At 40.3% G+C, this 18791-nt stretch overlaps 1 protein-coding gene across 4 annotated transcripts in view; it reads right to left on the reverse strand.

Annotated features, from left to right (window-relative positions):
- agtpbp1 (ATP/GTP binding protein 1) overlaps window positions 1-18791 on the reverse strand; it is a 31228-nt gene that overhangs the window by 11169 nt on the left and 1268 nt on the right. For 2 of the 4 annotated variants that reach the window (XM_034871092.1, XM_034871091.1), the window contains exons 3-21: window positions 17301-17359; window positions 15868-15998; window positions 10703-10770; window positions 9932-9995; window positions 9440-9586; window positions 9053-9184; window positions 8830-8923; window positions 8601-8638; window positions 8176-8384; window positions 7853-8030; window positions 7563-7604; window positions 5807-5907; window positions 4976-5092; window positions 2897-3672; window positions 2367-2450; window positions 2099-2188; window positions 1709-1857; window positions 1405-1492; window positions 519-663 (exon numbers count right to left, since the gene is read on the reverse strand). In XM_034871092.1, the coding sequence (XP_034726983.1) occupies window positions 519-663; window positions 1405-1492; window positions 1709-1857; window positions 2099-2188; window positions 2367-2450; window positions 2897-3672; window positions 4976-5092; window positions 5807-5907; window positions 7563-7604; window positions 7853-8030; window positions 8176-8384; window positions 8601-8638; window positions 8830-8923; window positions 9053-9184; window positions 9440-9586; window positions 9932-9995; window positions 10703-10770; window positions 15868-15998; window positions 17301-17332 (2685 nt within the window). In that variant the 5' untranslated portion in view covers window positions 17333-17359. Of the gene's footprint in view, window positions 1-518; window positions 664-1404; window positions 1493-1708; window positions 1858-2098; window positions 2189-2366; window positions 2451-2896; window positions 3673-4975; window positions 5093-5806; window positions 5908-7562; window positions 7605-7852; window positions 8031-8175; window positions 8385-8600; window positions 8639-8829; window positions 8924-9052; window positions 9185-9439; window positions 9587-9931; window positions 9996-10702; window positions 10771-12020; window positions 12289-15867; window positions 15999-17300; window positions 17360-18791 lie in introns of those variants that run through there. The other 2 variants (XM_034871093.1, XM_034871095.1) reach the window with 2 other exon arrangements.

The following is an 18791-nucleotide window of genomic DNA, read 5'->3' on the forward strand; positions in this document are numbered from 1 at the left end:
AGTTCTGAAGGCAAAAGGGGGTCCAACCCGTTACTAGCATGGGGTACCTAATAAAGTGGCCGGTGAGTGTATAAGGCCACTTGTAAAAAACTGAGTTTGGGTTATTGTTGCTTGTACTATAAGTAATTCTGCCTAGTCACTATACAAAAGACAGGCTAAATATAATGCAAAACACAACTATTGACATAATGAGTGAACAGTAGGTTGAGAGCCCAGTAGTTATCTGAGCTCAGATTTAACAAGGGACCACTCAACAACAAGGGAAACAAAACAGTGGCAGTGTATCAAGAGGCAGGGTCTGGGGGTCATCTGGGGTCATACTGGGAGTTTGGGAGTTTTAGCAGTAGGAAGTAGAGTGATAATTACTCAATGGAAGTATACTGAAAACTGACTTTGTAGGGAGCAAAACCACTGGCGATATGGTCAAGATGGGGGGAGGGGGGCATTTTCAGAGATAGGTATACTAGTAAATGCTAATGTTCTGAAGGTTACAGCAAACTGTGGTATTGTAATACTACCTTAAGAGTGGAGTATGTATAAGGGTAATGATAGGCAAAGTAGCAGACATCATCTTTATGGCTGAAGCTTGTGCTGAAGGTCATTGTATAATAGGACTTTCCTTTCTGACCCCCGGCTGCAATGGAACTCCTTGCAAAGTGATTCCTATGGAGGAGGAGGAACATTTCATGAGTAGATGTTGCACAATACAGCACTCATAAGACATTCACTCAATGGCCACCTATTAACCTATACAATCTATTGCAATTCAAAACAACAGCTGTGTCATAAATTCTACCTAGTTTACAGTATATTGTTGGACTATTATCTCTGTACATTCCAGCACAAAATGTGCAGCGCTTTCGCTAAAACAGATACATTATACTTTTTATAGTGTTTTATAATATCTTTATCGTTAGTTTTCTATTCTATAGTTATGTTTCTGGACCTTTGAAGTATTTGTTTTTATTATAACTTACTATGTTTTTTGTTATGCCCCAAAACTCTAAAGGCAAATTCCTTGTATGTAAAAACTTACTTGGCAATGAACCTGATTCTGATGTGCAGTTTTGGTGACATTGGCAGAAATAAGTAAAATGAATTGTTTGCGGTGGTGTAAGTATGTGTAACATTACACACACAATACTTTGTAAATATATGAAGCAGTTTGTGATGAAAGCGGGTAAAGGGTGTCACCAAGTTGCCACTAAACTTCTTCTTCTAAGGATTCTTTCCTGAAATGTTGCAGTACTATGTACATTAATACATATTAATAAACTAGAGTACAGAAGATGCAGTACGGCAGTATAAGAATGCTGCATGAAAACTGTACTCTTGCACTATTTAACTGCAATGCTTATTGAAAAGGTGTTTGCCTTTCCCTTCTCCCCTTCTGACTGCACCTACTTGTAGTAACAGATATCTGTTCCTGTTCTGACCCAGCGAGGCCTGCCACTGATCGCCTCCTGCACAGAGTACATCAGCACCTGCATGCCTGCACACACAAACAGAGACACACACACAAATGGAGAAAGAATGAAACAAACGAATGAGTGCTGTCTGATGCTCAAACGATCTCATTAAGACTAACACTAGGTTCAAAGGCCTTTAAAGTCAATGAAATCTAATTTAAAGAAATATTTACAAAAATGTACAAATCTTCTGCAGGTCAGAAGGAGAATGACAAGTCACATGTTGTTGGGCATTTTACCGTAGTTAAACTGGCTGTTTGACTTCTCAGAGTTGATGATGTTGAAGCGGTAGGTGGTTCCAACACGCATGCCGCTCACCTCAAAGTAGAACCACTGGTGGTAGTGATTACTGTTGATGTCTGAATTCAGCACAAGGTCATACTCATATCTGGAGAAACACCACAGCATGAACAATAAAAGTGGACTCAAACACAATCAACCAAAATACTAATGTAACATTTTTGTGTTGAATCTAATTTTGTGATATTTACAGTAGGTTGAAGTTAGATTAAATATAGTAAAACTTCACCATGGCTTTAAATGTTATTATGTTAAAAGCTGATCCAATTAAAACTGCACAACTAATTGTGAAGCTCTTATTGATTCTGAACGTGAAAATATATACTTACTTTCTAATCTGGACTGCCTTCCTGAGGTTGCCAGACTCAAACTGAGAGTTAAACTTCAGTGATTCGCCATCATCTTCAATAACAGGACAACTGAAACAACAAAAATGTGAATGACAGATTGAGCTAAAGTAGCCTGCTTTTTTGAATGCCACAGCTCCCAACATTGTCGGAAACAGATGACAAACCATAGCTTTTGTCATAATTCTAGCTGCATTTAACCTAAGTGATGTAACTCTATCGGTAAGCAGACTCGGTGAGAGGGACTCACCTAGGAATGTCCAGGTCATAAACTACTTTATCCACGATATCATTTGGATGAATCAACCTCTCAGTGTCCTGGAATATTTTAGACCTGCATGATTAGAACCCAAAAACAAACTCATGATTAACACAGTGATAAGAAAACTTTTTTTTTTTACTAATGTTTTTCTTATGATGATTAATGCAGTAAGCTTTAATAAATGCCGTATAATAATAATAGTTGGGCCTGGAAATTTGACTCAGAACTTGTCCTTGGAAAAAGCATTACTAAATCATCATTACTAAAACATCACAATTACTGAGGCTCCGAAAGGCCTGTCTAGATGTCTTGCTCAGCGTAAATCAAAGATTTAGAAAACTTTCTAAATATTTGCTCCAATCTGGTAAATCTTTCTGGCATTGTAAACACTATAGTACACTGCAGTTCATTTCCCTCTTCAGTCTTATTATAATCTTAGTTTTATAATCTCTATACGGTTTACAGTTTGAATGCTAAAGGATTTCAGCAAAGCACAAGTTTTCTGAAAAACATCTCACCTCTGTACACCGTAAACTCTCTCCTGAAGGGGCTCCCTAAATGTTGGGGCTACATGGCCGAAGTAGTCTGGGTAAGCCACTTCAGCGTACTGGGGTACGGAGTGTGTTCCCTTCACCATCTCCACATAAAGGTCTGGGTCATGCAGCGGGAGGAGCAGCGCTGTGTCCGGCACCTCCAGGACTGCTCCTTCCCCTCCATCATCCTCAGCACCCTCTGAGCCACAATCTGAACCCCAGTTACTGCCTCCTCCTCCCACACGACGTGTAGCGATGCCCCCCAAGAGCAGAGGAGACTGTATGTGCCTCGTCGCATTAACTGTGGATCCTTCTTGTTTGACGTCCCTTCCTCCCGCTTCTCCTGTGTTCAGAGCCCCCTCCTCTTCTAGAGAGACACACTCCAACACATGTGCTAGGTCCCGTTCTATCATCTGCCCTTGGGAAGGAGGCGTAGCGAGAGGGGACAATGTGGTACATCTGTCGGGGGAAGGAATCCGGGCCTCCTCTTTTTTGTGTTGGTCCTTGGTGAGGTGGATGGTGTCCAGTTCTAGAGGTGTTAGAGGAGCAGGCGGAGTAGGAGTGGGCATAGTAGGGGATGGCAGGGTGTGTTGTCCTTTTGTAGGGTTACAATACCCCTGAGAACCCGATTTGGGGTCGAGCTTTGGGGACAGGGCTTGAGCTGTGGGCACTATGATTGGCCGATTGGATCGAGTTGAGGCTGATGAGGAGAAAGATGACGATGTGGTAGAGGAACTCTTTGAGGATTCAAAATTATAACCCTGTAGAAATAAAATATAGCGATCAGAAAGAATGTTTGAGTAGAGACCGCATACTCCCGTAAAAATAAAATTAAGGGTCTTTATTTACTCTGAAAACAGCAACATGAGCAGTGCTCAGCGCTTCGCCAGGCTCATAAAATGTGCAATGGGCCAAAAACGTAAATCTTTAGTTTTTGTAGTTATTAATAATAGCATAAAAGTGTGTAAAACAGGTTTAACCATCTCAGACATTTAATGTACAGTAAGAGTAAACATCCTTCAAATCAATAATGTCCAGTAGCAACACTCACTGGAAGTAATAAAACAAAATGAGAAGAAAAAGTAGGGTTAAATAAAATATGATAATAAGAAATTAATTTAAATTCAATGTAATACCATTTAAATATATATTAGTGCTGTCAGTTAAACGCGTTAACGCTAACCCATTTTAATGGAGTCGATTGTTTTTAATCGCAAAATTACCGTTCTTTTTGGCCTAGCAAACTTTGTAGTTTTTACACATGCTGTTGCTACAACTAGTAATGTTAGAACTACAAGACCACACTGGATCTAGCTAGACCGGAAACAAAACAACAGGCCTGTTTGGGCTTGCGAGCCGGCCAAAGAGTAGTAACGTTCTTTCATGAAGTTTTCTGTGTGTTTTGACGTTGTGAACTGAGCTATCATTGCAGCACGTCCAGTCTGAAATGGCCAAGCGCACAGCTAATGCGAATCCCCCCCCCCTTCGTTGATGTATTTGTTTTCACCCTTTAATTGATGGTCAGTGTTACAGTGTGTGAGAGATTATTTGCTGTGAGAATGTTACATGTGAAATTGAACACTACAGTAGACTATGTGCCAATGTTGTTTTGAATGAAAAAAATATTTGCAAAAAGCAAGCTGATCAACTTTTCCATGTTGAGAAGAGCATTAAAATGAGGAAAAAGCATTATGGGACAAAAAGAATTCAAGGGACATTTAGAATAGATAAAACGCGATTTAACGCGATTAAATATTTTAATCGTTTGACAGCCTTAATATATATAATTGGAAACAAATAATTAAAAAAAGTAAAAGAAAATAAGGCAATATGTTGATGTCTTGACCAGATATTTCACTGTCACCATGTTGTAGCAAATGTCCCGTACTAATTTATTCTGACACACAACTGCCAACAATTTTCGTAGTACATAACAGCATTTGCAAACACATTGTTTAGCACTGTCACATACTTCAGCTATAATTAATGTTAATTTAAACAGATATTTGGGCCTATCCCCACCCCACCTTGAAATCTTGTCAACATGGGCACAAAATTACTGACCTGGAAGTCTTCAGAAAGCTCCAAGAAGAACCTCTCATAGGCCCTCAACTCCTCGAACGGACGACCAGGATTCTTTTTGGGATGTAGTTTGTTTAGGTCCGTCTCTATGTCATCATTCTGATCAAAAAGACCCAAAGGAAGCAAACATCTTAATGTAAAACTTCAGACTGTGTGCTATGTGGCTGTATATGGGCTGTTGCTAATATCTGTTGCTATCTAAGGAATGTGTGAAAAAAAGAACTACAGTTAACCCACTTATTGTGTGTAGCTGTTTAATTTTAGGCGGATTTAATAGAGTGCCTCCCTGGATTGCTTACTCACAATGTAAGGGCAGAACAATGTTTTGATTAAACTAGTAATTGTGCATGCATATCATATATGGTTTACATGTTTGACAAAGTGATATTGGAGTGTTAGGCACTGTCAGGTGAGTGGTGGTTGGTGAGTTCTGACTGCCCTCTGCTGGAAATTTGAGAAGTGCATCAACAATCAGTAAAATAGTAAAGTCACTAACTACCAATAACAGTATGCTAATGTAATAAAAAATGATTGATATAAATAAACATTCACACTTTTTAACTGAATGGCCTATTTGGATGGATTCACATCCTTTAGCCAATTTGGGCCATTATTATTACAGATCACAACCATTTATGAAGTTCAACTATGATGCAAAAATGTTGTTGATGTTAATCACTTGGGCCTAAACTGCATTCTCTCTGTACCACCACTGCCATACAGAAAAAATGTACTCCACATTTTAAACACAAAGTGCAAAACGTAGTGTTTCCATGTGAAATATTGTGTCTGCTTGCAAGTGCTGAATATTACCGCAGTGCGCTGATCCTTTTCATCCTCGTCATTCTCAGTATCGTTCTCTGTGTCTGCGTCGGTCTCCTCATTATCATCACTTTCGTCCACCACATCATCCACTGGACGGACACACACACACACACACACACACACACACACACACACACACACACACACACACACACACACACACACACACACACACACACACACACACACACACACACACACACACACACACACACACACACACACACACACACACACACACACACACACACACACACACACACACACACACACACACACACACACACACACACACACACACACACACACACACACACAGTCCTTAAAACAAACGTTTTCCTTTTTTTCACCCAAGCTGGGAAGTTATCATTTTACACAGTGTGTGTACGGCTGGCACAACTCAGCTGACTTTGGTCACTGAGTTCAACTGCTATGACAGGAACAGAACAAATGTTAACAAAAAAATGTGAGCAGCCATGATTCAGAGATGAGTGAGAGATTTAAAGATGAGAAGAAATTTTAAATATCTTTCTTCAAATACATTGAGCTGGTGATATCAATGACAACTTGTCTATGTAATAGCAGTAGCTTGTTATATTGGACTGTTCTGGTTGGGATACTGACATCACGGACATGTTTTTAGGAATATAGAGGAGTAAACAAAAATACGCTGGGTACTACTGAGATGCTGTTGCCAGTGAGAACTGTCAAAACTCCGGTGTTCATATTACGGAGTTCCTGTTCGCACTTTTGCACTCGCCAAGAAATTAACTAAATTGTGTGGACATTTACAGTGAGGAAAACAAGTATTTGAACACCCTGCTATTTTGCAAGTTCTCCCACTTAGAAATCATGGAGGGGTCTGAAATTGTCATCGTAGGTGCATGTCCACTGTGACAGACATAATCCAAAAAAAAAAAAATCCAGAAATCACAGTGTATGATTTTTATTATATACATAGACAAAACGTCCATCTCCACTCCATTTATTATGCTAAATTAGATGGACCTGTTTGAGGTCGTTAGCTGCATAAGGACACCTGTCCACCCCATACAATCAGCAAGAATCCAACTACTAACGTGGCCAAGAACAAAGAGCTGTCCAAAGACACTAGAGACAAAATTGTACACCTCCACAAGGCTGGAAAGGGCTACAGGGAAATAGCCAAGCAGCTTGGTGAAAAAATGTCCACTGTTGGAGCAATCATTAGAAAATAGAAGAAGCTAAACATGACCTCCCTCGGACTGGAGCGCCATGCAAGATCTCACTTCGTGGGGTCTCAGTGATCCTAAGAAAGATGAGAAACAGCCCAGAACACAACGGGAGGAGCTGATCAATGACCTCCTCATCTCATCCTCGTCACAGTGGACATGCACATACGATGACAATTTCAGACCCCTCCATGATTTCTAAGTGGGAGAACTTGCAAAATAGCAGGGTGTTCAAATACTTATTTTCCTCACTGTATATCATTATGGGCACGCTTTATTTCAGATCAGATAAAGCTCAAATATTTCCCCGGAAAGCCTGTGGAAGCAAGAAGGGAAATTAGTTGAGTACAGTGCACTATTGATTAGTGCAAGGATGCACTAATCAATGGGTACTAAGCATCTTTAATACACGTTTATTACCAACACATATCATGTTAGTTTAGTGAAGTTAAAGTATGACGTGAGGTGAATGAGAAAGCAGCAGTGAGGGAGTCAATGTACTTTGAGGAAGGCGTTTCTTAGGTTGGTCTTACCCTTCTTTAAGGGCCTGTCGCAGAGCTGATGAATTTTTCTTCCTGTAAAGCACATTGCGTGCAACAGTGTTGCCATTAACCATATATGCGTTTCAGGGATGTAAGCATAATTTGCGTGTGGGTCCGTGCATAAGGCATGACTGAATCTAGCAGCAATAGCTGTGATTAAAAAAGGCTGTGTTACTATCTGTGCTGCATAATCATCAATGTAAGGCGTGTGCAAGCTGTAGACTGCAATATGCTTGGGCTCTCTCTAGTGAAGAGTGTGTGTGGGTGTGAGATTGTCTCACCCCCAGGTGGCTGGCTGTACAGCTGCGCCACAGGCCCTACAGAAGGTACATGTGGCAGTTGGTACTGAAAGGCCGATTTGATGGTGGGTAGAGGCAGACGGTTCTTAGGAAAACACTTCCTCATGATGAGACTCGAAGTGTTGACAAGTGGATCCAGAGTCCGCACCGGGAGACACTCCTTGACAAAAAACCATACGGAAAGTAGAGAGTAGGTGAGACATAGTGTGTGTGTGTGTGTGTGTGTGTGTGTGTGTGTGTGTGTGTGCTACATATGTGTTGCAGGCTTTAATTGTTATCCATGCATATGTCACGTTCTCACTCACGGTGGATGAATTGTAGAGGATCCTCATGCCATCAGCGTCTAGGAATGCTTTCCTGCCAAGCTTTATGTTGGTGATGTTCCTGAGGCAGACCAGCAGCCCTTTGCGAATCAGCATGTGTCGATGTCGTGTGTCATTACGATGCCAGTCCTGGTACAGAGCCAGCAGGACTGGCACATGTCCACCATCCACTGCACGGCGAGCATTCGTTTCTGCACAGGGAAGAGAAAAAAGGGAGGAGAGAAAGCAGTGAGAATTTGTACTTTACGACTGTGGGATGGGATAAAGAGAATCATGGGAGATTTTTAAAAAAGAATTTTGTTGGGGGTTCAAGAACTTAGTGAGAGAGGCAGAAGGAACCAGCACTGATGAAGGATCACTACACTACGGAAGAGTCAAAAATCAATGCTATAAAGCAAATTACTCACTGGATTTGAGCAGTGCTCCCAGTGCATCCAGAGCTACCCTGTTGATTTAGAAACAAGGAAAATGGGTTACATGGCTGAACAAATGTCAATGACAGACTCAAAGAAAAAAAGAAAAAAAAGAAAAGAAAAAGGAGGTCTGAAAGAGGAAAAGAATATGTGGCCTGGGGATGTCACTAGTTTGTTATAACATAGCATTCATGCTGGCTCATTAACACATTAGACCGCTTACTTAAGCAGGCTGGTGTTCTTCTTGCTGTACGGCGCGACAATCTTGAACATGAGCTCCACCACTCCGTTCTTGCCCAAAGAAATAGCGTTCACCGCTTTCCAAAAACAGACACATACATGCAGAGATATCAGGCAAAAGTAGAAACTGACAGCACTGAAATGTATTTCTTGGTGGAATCTCCTCAAACTTTGATAGATATATTTCAAAGTTTAAAACGACTCACAGTTGGTGGAGTAAACCCTGAGAACCTGCAGGCAGGGCAGAAGCAGTTTGGTATTCTGTAGGTTCTGTTTTATTAAGTTGACTGTGACGTTCAGCGCTCCACTCAAGCGCGCCTTCACTCCAAACTTTCGGTCTGAACACACAGAGGTTGTAAGGTCAGTGATTATACAGAGAATGAGCACTAGATTTTTAGTGTTTTCTTTAAAACACTAAATAACAATACAGTCTTAGGGGCACCCTGTAGAGTGCGCGCACACACAAGCACGCACGCTTTTCTACCAATCTACAGGCGGCAGTAACACGCCAAAAAAAGTAGCAATACAGCCGCAAAGGCAGGGAAGAAGAACACTGTCAGCACATATTGAGATTGAGATGATGTTAGATCTACCTTTTGGGCCAACCTTGGCGAGCAGTGAGTGAAGCTGAAGCATGAGTTCTTCACTGGGAGGCAACTCTTTAATGGCAGTGTTGAGAATCTGGAATAATATTCCTGTTCCTCCTTTAGAGACAAATACTCCCACCCTGCGACCTCTGCCTAAAGACAGATAACAGTAGAACAGCCTTAGATGAGAGAATGCATGATGGGAATATGCAGTTGAAAATCTTAAAATATTACTACTTTAGCAAACACAGCTACAATTTGATTAGAGTGACTTCATGAATTGTTTATGCTTTTAGAATTACTTCTTGTCACATAAAAAAGTACACACATTGCAAGTACCCCGAATATTTCATTTCTAAATCAGAAACAGTTAAATTGCCCACTAAGTGATTATTCAGCAGGAAAGCACATGTTGTAATCAGCTCTCAAAATCAGTGCATAAACGTCTCATCAATTGTTAAAAATAAAATAAAAAATAAAAATAAAAACTCTGCTCACCCACAGTCAGCAGCTCACTGAGAATGTACAAAATATTAAGAGTGGTCTGGACATCCCTGGTGTTCTGCCGAAGAGACACAGAACATTTGTTAAACAACACAGTTGTTTATAGCATGAATTCTAGAAATATGTGCAATTATCTCTTCAGACAATCGTTTCCTTGATGTTCCTTCTCTAAGGTGTGCACTCTAATCTCAAATCAAACAATGCATCAATCTAAAATCTGTAGCGGGGTTTCCCACAGCTGTTCATAACTAGGCATGGATGCATTTCTTATGTCTCTGCAGGCAAAGTTAACAGTGAGCTTATTCTGGCAAAGCTCACATAATGGATGTCTTTTAGGTTCATGAAGGATGTCTAGAAAGAAATACACATTCTGTGCACCTTCAATGCAAGACTTTTCTAATTCACTGGGGCATGCAACAATAAAACTATTTCAACTTCATGAATTCCAGATAACATTTGGTGAGTTATTGATATACCAATAGTCTTTTTGGGGTTGAAATATTCCTTTAAAGAAAAAGTTTGACATTTCTCACTGAGAGTTAGATGAGAAGATTTATACCACTCATGTCTGTACGATAAAAATGAAGCAACCGTCAGCAGTCACTTAGCTTAACACAAAGACTGGTGCAGCGCATGTCTTTCATAGTCAAATTTAAAGGAAACCATTCTATCAATTTGTGTAAACAGACATGAAAACTACAGAGTAAGCTTATTGTTGTCATGCACTGAGCTGCAATCTCCAGTTGTGTTGATGAATGAGCTGACCTCCAGTGAGGCCAGGATGACCTCCATGCCACTGGAGCCTTTGGACATCACCTCTTTGCCGCTCTTCTCTGCAACACACAACAAAATAAAAAAAGACCACAAATGTGAAGATAAACAGTAATGCATTTGTGCAAAACAGTTGAGGGACCTCTCACACAAGCAAAGTGAGGGCTGTTATTCCATGTAGAGCGGGTTGTCCTGTAAATGTTGGCTCGACCATTAACAACAAGTCCCAGTGACACAGAGGATTATCTTGGAACGTGTGAAGACTACTGCCCTGGGTGTACTTGTAGTTACAAAGATTCTGCTGGATTACACATTACATACATATACGTACTCTGTGTCAAATGTTAGCTTTTGCACACATGAGCTTTACCTTTATACTCTTAAAAACTGTCCCACTCAGCAAGATGTGGTTTTGTATTATTTTTTTTTTTCCTCTTTTAATCCTACCCTACACCTGCCCTGTCATTTAGGAGCTGACAGATTCCCAACCTCTGAAGAGGCCTCAGTGAGTGATCCTGTTTGTGAAACAAAATGCAAACTCTCCAAGCTCAAACACAGGACTGAAAGGAGGTAACAGATACTGAAGTCTTTTAACCTTTCAGAAATGATTTATTGAAAACAACATTAAAGTTAGCAGAGGATTATAGATACATTATCATAAAGGCTCCCATCCTTGTTAACAATGCTGTTCTTCTTATGTACTGCAGCAGATTGTGTCAAAAAGGTGCTTACTTCATATCACAGATACCCCAAGTTGGAGAGTAATCTATACTTGGTGATGAGCTTACACGTGAGGAGCTCATGTGTCTGGCATAACGTGCAGCAGCAGGTGAATATGGAAATTAAATGAAGCATGCAGCTTTCATGCTTGATCTCTCACAAAAAAAAGAAGTGAAATATAAATTATAGACCAGAGGCCACACTTACACAACTATGTGCATCATTAGGAACAAAAATTATAATAATCATCATGCAGCTATTTATCCATATACTGCAATTCCAATGATTTTATTCTGCCAATGATTTTATTCTAATTGTGATCTACACAATAACCTTTAGACGTTGCCCTTTAATTTACCTCAACAACCATCATTTATGTATTTCCTAGTGATTGCAGATATTAGTCGGCTGTGGCACATGAACTGTGGAGGAAGTATAAGAGAGACTGGTTGTTCTAATCTGACCTGGCATGAGAAAAATGGAATGTGTGTGATCCTTCATAGATAATTCTATGGTGAAAATCTATATCTTGGAGGATTTTTCAGAGTCTGATTCAAACGACCTGAAATATTTTCATCATTCTGGACCCTACCCGGGGGGTCTGGGGAGACCACAGATTGACAGTGTGTCCTGGTGTAGCTGTACTCCATTTCATAACAAAAGGTCTCAGTTATCCAAAGCTTTGGGTGAGAAGATGTCCTGTTTTCCAAAAATCCCAGGTTTACTGCCTATGTAGTCCAAAACATTGTGCAGGTCTGCTATAAATCTAAACACCTAAGAGTCTTTCAACGGTATTTCTCCATCCCTCTAAGGCTACAAGTAAACTGCTTCACCAGTCAAAACTCCAACTGTGTACCAAACACTGAGCTTAGTAATCAGCACCTCCCCTTGCACGCTACCAGAATCTGAAACACCAACTGTATAGGACATCTCTACTTATGTGTCTTCACTGCCTCCTGAGCTGTAAACCTCTGAACATGAGACATTAGAACAGCAAAGCCCATCTCTTGGTGTATAATTACTGTGAACAGGGTCAAAGACCCCTCCCCCCCCACCTTCCCCAGGACCAACGTCATGCTCATACACATTTCCAGTCGAGGGTGCAAACAGGGTGTGACAGACAGCCATGCAGTAGATGAGAGAGGAACAGCTGACATATCCCGATTGAAAGGGTCACAGACAGAATCCTTTCCACTGTGCCCATTAGTCATGCTGGATTAACAAAAAATTTACTTTGAAGTGGGAGGAAGCAATGAATTTTGGGAAGATGAAATTTAAGAAAAGCACAAGAGAGGAAGTATGCCTGAAGGCTCAAAATACTAATTGATGACTCAGCAGAATTCTTCACCCACACACACAAAGGCTTCATTAAGGCGCTGCCTCAAGTGATTACAAGTTGTCCTCACTCAAAAGAAACTTTAAAAAATAAAAAAAAATACTAGCTCCAGGCGAAAGTTAATACGAGAGCTAGTAACAAAAATTTAGAGTTTGTAGGTTTGTATCATAGACTGTTAATATTAATATACAGTCTATGGTTTGTATCCACATGGGGAAAAGTAAACAGTTCAAACTGTCAGTATTGTGGTAAACCTAGTGAAGTCAATTAAAAGGGAAAGTGTGTCCAAACGTCTGACTTACTGTATACTTACTGTCACTATAATATATCTATCTATCTATCTATCTCCCAGGTGAAAGTTAATTCTACAGTTATGGACAGCTTTCTATGCCCACCCGACCCCCACCCTCCACCCCATGTCACAGTGATGCTCAAAGCAAATACTCACACACAAAAAAGGATATATACTGCATGCGCACACATAAAACATACATAGATACTAATACATAAACATACCATGCAAACATATGTACCTACATGTAACAGTAATAAATTATTAAAATAAAATGGAAAAAAATAGAAATTACAAAATCCAATGCCCAAGGCGTCCAAAATACAAAGATATTCAATTTATGATGATGTAAAACTGAGAAAGGCAGAAACTCATCACATTTGAGTAGTTGGAACTACTCTAGTTAATTTGGCATTTGTGTTTAATAAATGACATATACAAGTATCAAAACTATGCCAATTTCTTTTGTCAGTTTGACAAATACATTAACCAACTAAATTGTTAAAGCAATAATGCTTGCATCAGAGATTTCTATTCACCCCAGCTCCTCAGAGTGGCACCCTGGTCCCAGAGACACACACACACTCATGTTTCAGTATGTTCTACACTACGACGCGGCACAATGCCTTCTTCTTCAGCTGTCAGATCTTCTTCTCTGTGGTCCTTTCAAAAGAGTAATCAGAGAACCAGATCAGGCGACACCGTATCAATCCAGCCACACGTTGACTACTGGTGCATTAACCCGTGCATTAACCCATCTCTTTTTACACAACTGCATTGAACACGTTTTTAATGAATGAATCAACCCGACCTGACTGGCTGAAGCTGCGCATCTAGAAATTTCAAAGGGGAAAAGTTAGTTTACAGGTGCAGGAGTACTACTGTATGGGACAAAAGTTGTATAAAGCCATTTGTCATTGCAAATAAAATCTCTGACTGAACTGCTGTCCTTCAAGCTTCCTTGTGGATAATGTAGGCTCCAGGTTTTGACAAGGAAGAAGAATGCTCGGTGTGCTGTTGTTGTTGCTTGGCTTTCAGTCTCCAGGGTTGCAGACCTGTTGGAGGGTAATCAGCAACATGGGACAGGGACACACCTGGGTCCGCTGTGACCTAATGTACAGAAACCGGAGCAGCAGCCAGTCCTTTGGGGCGCTCTGTCTTTTGGTTCCTTTACCTTGTTTTTACAGCACAGCATTCATCAGGCACATTCTCAATCATCAACTCCCTTTACTGTTTCTGCAGATTCCTCCCAGCTATTTGTTAGACTTGATTATTCTTGATGCTTGATTATTTTGTGGTAAATGAATTGCTTTATCAGTTAGTATATAGGAGCGGACATTGTTTTTGTGGCTGGCAGTGACATCTTTGGTGCTGCTATGGTTCTTTTGGTTTTGCAGCAGAGCCTCTCACTACACAACTGTTCATTGTGAGTCCAACTAAATATAAGAGGACAATAATAAATCAGTAGAGTACTCTTTCAAATAAACACACAGACTATTGGTGTCTATTGGTGTTTATTGGTGTCAGTCCAAAATGCTTACAGACTCACTGGACATCGATGGCTCCGACCGGGTCCGCAACCTCGGAATCAACCTTGACCCCACCCTCTAGTTTCTAACCCGCAATAAACAGGTTGCAAAATCCGCCTTCTTCAACCTCAATAACACTGCCCCCTCTGACCCTCCCTGCCCTCTGACACAACACTTATCCATGCCTTCATAACCTCCAGACTCAACTACTGACATAGCATCCTCTACGGTTCACCCAACAAGAACCTTAATAAACTCCAATATAGGGCTGGGCAATATACCAATGTTATATCAATATCGTGATATGAGACTAGATATCGCCTTAGATTTTGGATATCTTAATATCGTTATATGTGGTAAGTGTTGTAATTACATGTTATATGTTGTATGTTGTAAAGTAATGTAATTTTCTGAGCTTAGACTGTTCTTTTATTTGCGGCTAAGCACCACGTCATTATATCCACATTATTGATGATTATTTATCCAAAAATCTAATGGTGAAAATAGTTTGTTAAAGCGCCAATTGTCAACCCTACAATATCATGGCAATATCAACATTGAGGTAGTCGGTCAGTAATATCTTGATATGTTTTTTATTCATCTTGGCCAGTCCTACAAGTACTCTAATACCCCCCCCCCCCCCCCCCCCCCCCCCCCCCCCCCCCCCCCCCCCCCCCCCCCCCCCCCCCCCCCCCCCCCCCCCCAACCTCCTTCAACCCAGGTATGCAGACACCAACTTGCTGCAAGCCATCCAGACCAAGTGCTGAACCTAAGGACACTTTGCAGCTATTAGCCCCTCCCTCTGGAACGCCCTCCCCTACGCTCTGTCTATCTTTAAAAAGGCCCTCAAAACTCAACTATTTGAACTTTCTTTCCACTACCACAACTGTTTTAGTTTTTCTTTGTGATCTTTTATTCTGCTCTGTAAAGCAACCTTGGGTACCACTATCTGCTCCCGCCAGTGTCCGTCCATGGCAGGTATTTATTTATTTATCGGGAAATGTTACTGTAGGTCTTTCCTTCTATAGCATATGTAATAAACACAACAAGGGTTCCTTTCCTTTAACTGATTTAATAATTTACCGTAACAAGAAAAAATTATTCTATTAACATATTTCACTGCAGGTATGAGAAGCCAACAACGCAGTTTAAAGGCTTATACTGTACTCCAGCGGAGTAACAAGTAAAAAACCACTAACCACACTTAGCTACAAAGAATGCCAATATACACATACCAAATGTCTCTGAACAAACATGTTTGTGTGCGTTGTGTTGCTCTCACCCTGTGTCTGTATGAGATGAAATATCTTTGCAGTGATCTGTCTTGCCGTTTCGACATCCCTCACCATGGCCTCCCCATTCATCCTCTCCAGTTGGCCCAGGAGCATGAGTACCCTGGAGTTACTGGGAACGCTGGAAACACACACGCACACACTTTTAGCTTAAGGTTATATGTAAAAAAGGATAACTTAAATAATAAATTCATTCCTATATTTGAAGAAATGATGAATACAGTAAAAACAAATATATATTATATATGTATGTATTGCATATTCAATTCCATCTGGACAGTGCAGAGATCACTTTAGTATCACACACACAGCATAATGTTTCATGGTGCTGTATTCAAAACCGCAGAAAGTGGATGCTTTAATACGTAAGCATGTGCTAAAAGAAAAATCTGTCATGATTTCCTGCTCCATGTCTAAGATTAGAAGGATTAGGATGATGGATCAGTTTCAGTTTAGTTTCAGACTGACACTGGAAAACAAACATAAAGCAGCTCCTCATATGTGCAAATGGCCTTATATACCCACAGTGAGAGAGACATGTCTGAGCCAAAATAATAACCAACAAAAATAGCCGTTTCTGTAATATAGTGCAATGCTAAGAAAATTATAAATTGGCAAGCGATGTTTGAATACCAATCTCTATTTTAGTGGCCCATCCCCCCATTTATAATCTTAGCTCAGTGGTGCTTAGCTGGAAACAGAAGGTTAGGTCAGTTGTTGGTAGAGCAATAGCTAACATGAAAACTCTGTAATGTTACCCAGTGGAGCTGAGTTTCTCATATGTCCTTATAAAGAGAGAGACACAGGGACAGGGGGGAAAAAGAGACAGAGCCTCTGTGTGTGTGTGTGTGTGTGTGTTGGAGTCAGTAAAAGAAAAAAATGGAAAGTATGATGAAACAAGTGATGCAAGTCTGGACAAAAAGAAAACATAATGAAGGAGAAGTAAAGCCTAAATAAACACATTACACAAAGCACATAAATTAAGACAGATTACTAAAAAAATGAAGAATTATAAATATTCATACTTGATCAGGACAAATACACTAAGAGGTTTACTCCAAGCTCGGTTTCCAATGCATTAATGATTAGTGTTGCTATTTTCATCATGGCAAATAAACGTGGAAGGTTCATGCGAGGCCAAGTAATAATCTGCTGCGTTTTACAAAAAAAACTCCGTTTAGGATCCGGAACACAAACAATGGGGACAAACACTGGTGCATAGACAGTTACAAGGCCGAATGGTGCAAAAGCAGGATCACATAAGAGAGAGTAAAGGTAAGCAGTGAGTGAGTGAGTGAGTGAGTGAGTGAGTGAACAGATGGTTGTGACAGAGCAGCTTTCAAACACAAACTATATATCAGACTGCATGTGTATTTGTGTAGGCAAATTAATTACTTGGTCTTTAAATTGCAAAGCAACTCACCCTTTTTCTGTGGCCATTTTGGGCTTGTTCATCTTAACTACTTCAACACTTCATGTTGTCTGCAAGAGGAAGAAAATAAAGACCTTATAAACATAAACATACTGTATGATTTTAGAGATGAGCATCATAAACCTTTGCCTTGTGTTCCAAAAGAGATCCCACTGAACTCCCTTAGTTGTCATCTCAGGCCAGTTCAAATCATTTAATCTGGATCAAAATTATCCGTTTTACTTTTATGCCGGTTTTTCAAAGCAACATTGGACTGGATAACCCTGATCCAGATACACAGTTGTCAAGATTAACAAATCTGGATTACCAGTGCTCTGACTAGGACAACATATCACAATGTGGGCTAGCAGCTATGTAAAGAACAGGTAGAAGAGCCAACATGGAAGGGTTTCTTATTTTGAGACAAAACACAAAAATAGCATACACATCCATTTCCATTCATAATTTCCTTCATGGCCCCTCATCTGAGCCACAACAATTATACAGTAAACAAATAGATTGTGGGTATTTTGAAAACAATTTTTTAAAAAAGGTTAAAAGTCCAATATTTAACTAAATTAAATGTTCGGGGTTCTTCTTCATCTGAGGAGGAGAGACCAGGCATTATTTTTGACAGACTCATCTTGGTGGTGAATGACAAAAACAATTGAATATATTATTTTTAGTATGTTATTCAAATCTGTTTGGGGGATTGTTTCATGGGGACAAGATCATTTTTATTTTATAGTGACTTTACTATACGGAATAGCCTAATTGGCAGCCCATGTATACTTTGTCTTCTTTATCACTGTTACAACGGTTACACAAGTGAAGTGCAAAATATAAATAAAAAGACATACAATAAATGATACAAATGTATTATCTGACCAATTTCTATCAGTTTTACTACATTTTCTTTCTGGAATCCACCTTGAACCCCACCGCCTGTTGGGATCAGAATAATCCTGTTTCCAAATCCTACCGACACGTTTTGAACAGCCCAAACTGAAGGTTTGATCCAGATCCAGATTAAACTAGGATTGGATTCCGTGATCTAATCTGATTTCAGATTCCTTCTTTCCCTTTGAACAACCCATTTTCAAGATTTGATCCAATCCCATAACCAAAATCTGATCAGTTTACCTTTGAACAAATGGCCCCATAGGCTCTAGTCGGCCCTGCAACTGTATACGTTAAAAATCAGATGACGATCAACCTAAACTGCCAACAGCTGGGAATGTTTTGATCCAACAAGCGTGTGAACTGTCCAGGATGTGCTGAACACCTACAGCTGCAGGAAGATGGCCCGTATTGACTTTACCAAGACTTACTATCAGATAGAACCTCCTGAATGATTTTACACAAAACAAAAGGGGCTGCCCTACATTCTGCGGATGTGAAATGTCTGGAGACAAGGCCCCATAGACAACTGCGGTCAAGCCAGCCGACACTCGGATCTCCGTGGTCAAATCAGCCGACACTTAATTTGTTGTGCGCTCTTTT

The sequence above is a fragment of the Etheostoma cragini genome, chromosome 5 (genome assembly GCF_013103735.1).
Source record: "Etheostoma cragini isolate CJK2018 chromosome 5, CSU_Ecrag_1.0, whole genome shotgun sequence".
NCBI lineage: Eukaryota > Metazoa > Chordata > Actinopteri > Perciformes > Percidae > Etheostoma > Etheostoma cragini.